Consider the following 2,014-nt stretch of genomic DNA (forward strand, 5'->3'; position numbering starts at 1 on the left):
GTAGCCAAGTCGGTGAAAGTTATAGCACAAACCGATTTAATTAAGTATATGTTAAGTTTTCCTATGTTAAGAGAATGTTTGGGAAAATGGATGCTGGCATTGACAGAATTTGATTTACATTATGTTCCAGCAAAGGCTGTGAAAGGACAGGTCATTGCAGATTTTCTTGTGGATAATTCGAAAGATTTGAATGACCAGGGGGCAAATATAATCGAGGTAAAAATCGATTATTGGAGGTTATATTTTGATGGGTCAAAACATAAAGATGGTGCAGGAGTTGGGATTTTAATTGTTTCACCAGAAGAAATCTTGTCAAAATTTCTATTTGAAATAAAATATCCATGTTCAAATTATGAGGCAGAATATGAAGCGTTAATTTTGGGCCTTGAAATTTTGATTAGTAAAGGGGTCTTCGAAGTTCAGATATTAGAGGATTCCTACTTAGTTTTAAAGCAGTTATCCAAAGAATTTAAATGTAACAATGAGAGGTTACAGAAGTATTTAACAACCGCTTGGAAATTGTTAACTTCTTTTTGAAAAGTCTCTTTGGTTCATATTCCAAGGATTCAAAATGAGATAACTAATGAATTAGCCCAAATTACTTCGAAGTATAAAATCGGATCAGGGACTCTTGAGTCTTTAATAGGTATTCATCAGATTTTAGTACCTGCAAGTGAAAGAGAAGTTTTATGTGTTGATGAATGGGAGGATACTGATTGAAGGAAGCCTATTGCTCAATACTTGAAAGAGCCTAACATTCTAGTTGAAAGAAAGATAAAATTGCAGGCAATAAATTTTGTTTTAATGGCTGATGAACTATATAAGAAAGGTATCGATGGGAGTTTATCGAGATGTTTAGGTTAGAGTAATCAAAACATTGCTTTGGGTGAAGTTCACAATGGAATATGCGGTGCTCACCAGGCTGGAAAGAAAATAAAATGGGTGCTATATCGCAGTCATGTATATTGGCCAACTATGATTAAAGATTGTATTGATTATGCAAAAGCGAGCCTGGAATGTCAAAAACATGGCTTGATTCAACAAATTCCTGCATCCGAATTACATTTGATAATAAAGCCTTGGCCATTTAGAGGATGGGCTTTAGATTTAATTGGATTAATTCATCCTCCTTCATCTAAACAACACAAGTTTATCCTAGTAGCAATTGATTATTTTACAAAATGGGTTGAGGCGATTCCCTTGATCGAAGTAAGTCAGGGTGAGATAATAGACTTTATTGAGGAACACATTATTCATCGATTTGGAATTCCTCAAACATTAAGTACTGATTAAGGAACAATGTTTACTGGTCAACGGGTTAAAAGTTTTGCAGCTTCAAGAAATATCAATATGGTTACTTCGACTCCCTATTATGCACAGGCTAATAGGCAAGTAGAAGCAGCAAATAAAATTTTAATAAGTTTGATTAAAAAGCATATTGGAAATAGGCCTCGAACATGGCATGAAACTTTAAGCCAAGTGTTATGGGCCTATCGGAACTCACCAAAGGGTTCGACATGTACTTCGCCATTTAAGTTGGTGTATAGTCATGATGCAATACTACCATTAGAAATTAATTTGAATACTTTAAGAATATCAAGACAGAATGATTTGCCAGTTGATGATTATTGGAATGTAATGTTCGATGAGTTGAATGAATTAGATTCAGAATGAATTTTGGCACTTGATAATATGATTCGACAGAAAGAAAGTATTGCTCGAAGCTATAATCGTCGAATCAAGGAAAAGTTTTTTAATGTAGGTGAATTGGTCTTGAAGGTTATTTTGCCAATGGAGAAGAAATCAAGATTTCTTGGTAAGTGGTCCCATACTTGGGAAGGTCCATTCCAAGTAATGAGAATATATTCTGGAAATGCTTACCAATCAAAGATATCGAGTCAGAAAAAGTGTTTAACTCGATTAATGAAAAATACTTGAAACTTTTCTGTTGTTGGCAAACATAGAAGTTCAACATATATATAAAGTTCAGAAAAGATGGAAGTTATTGCAAAAA

General features: G+C 33.9%; 1 protein-coding gene across 1 annotated transcript; it reads left to right on the forward strand.

Moving 5' to 3' along the window:
* Positions 1-1,299: 1,299 nt before the first annotated feature.
* LOC140181295 (uncharacterized) lies at positions 1,300-1,674 on the forward strand. The gene has a single exon (XM_072224831.1). The coding sequence runs from the start codon at positions 1,300-1,302 to the stop codon at positions 1,672-1,674; it is 375 nt and encodes a 124-aa protein (XP_072080932.1).
* The last annotated feature ends 340 nt before the right edge of the window (positions 1,675-2,014 follow it).

This window comes from Arachis hypogaea, chromosome 18 (genome assembly GCF_003086295.3).
Source record: "Arachis hypogaea cultivar Tifrunner chromosome 18, arahy.Tifrunner.gnm2.J5K5, whole genome shotgun sequence".
Taxonomy (NCBI): Eukaryota; Viridiplantae; Streptophyta; class Magnoliopsida; order Fabales; family Fabaceae; genus Arachis; species Arachis hypogaea.

Excerpts from the sequence above, each read along its gene's own strand:
- LOC140181295 (XM_072224831.1), top strand. The coding sequence starts at position 1,300 with ATGTTTACTGGTCAACGGGTTAAAAGTTTTGCAGCTTCAAGAAATATC.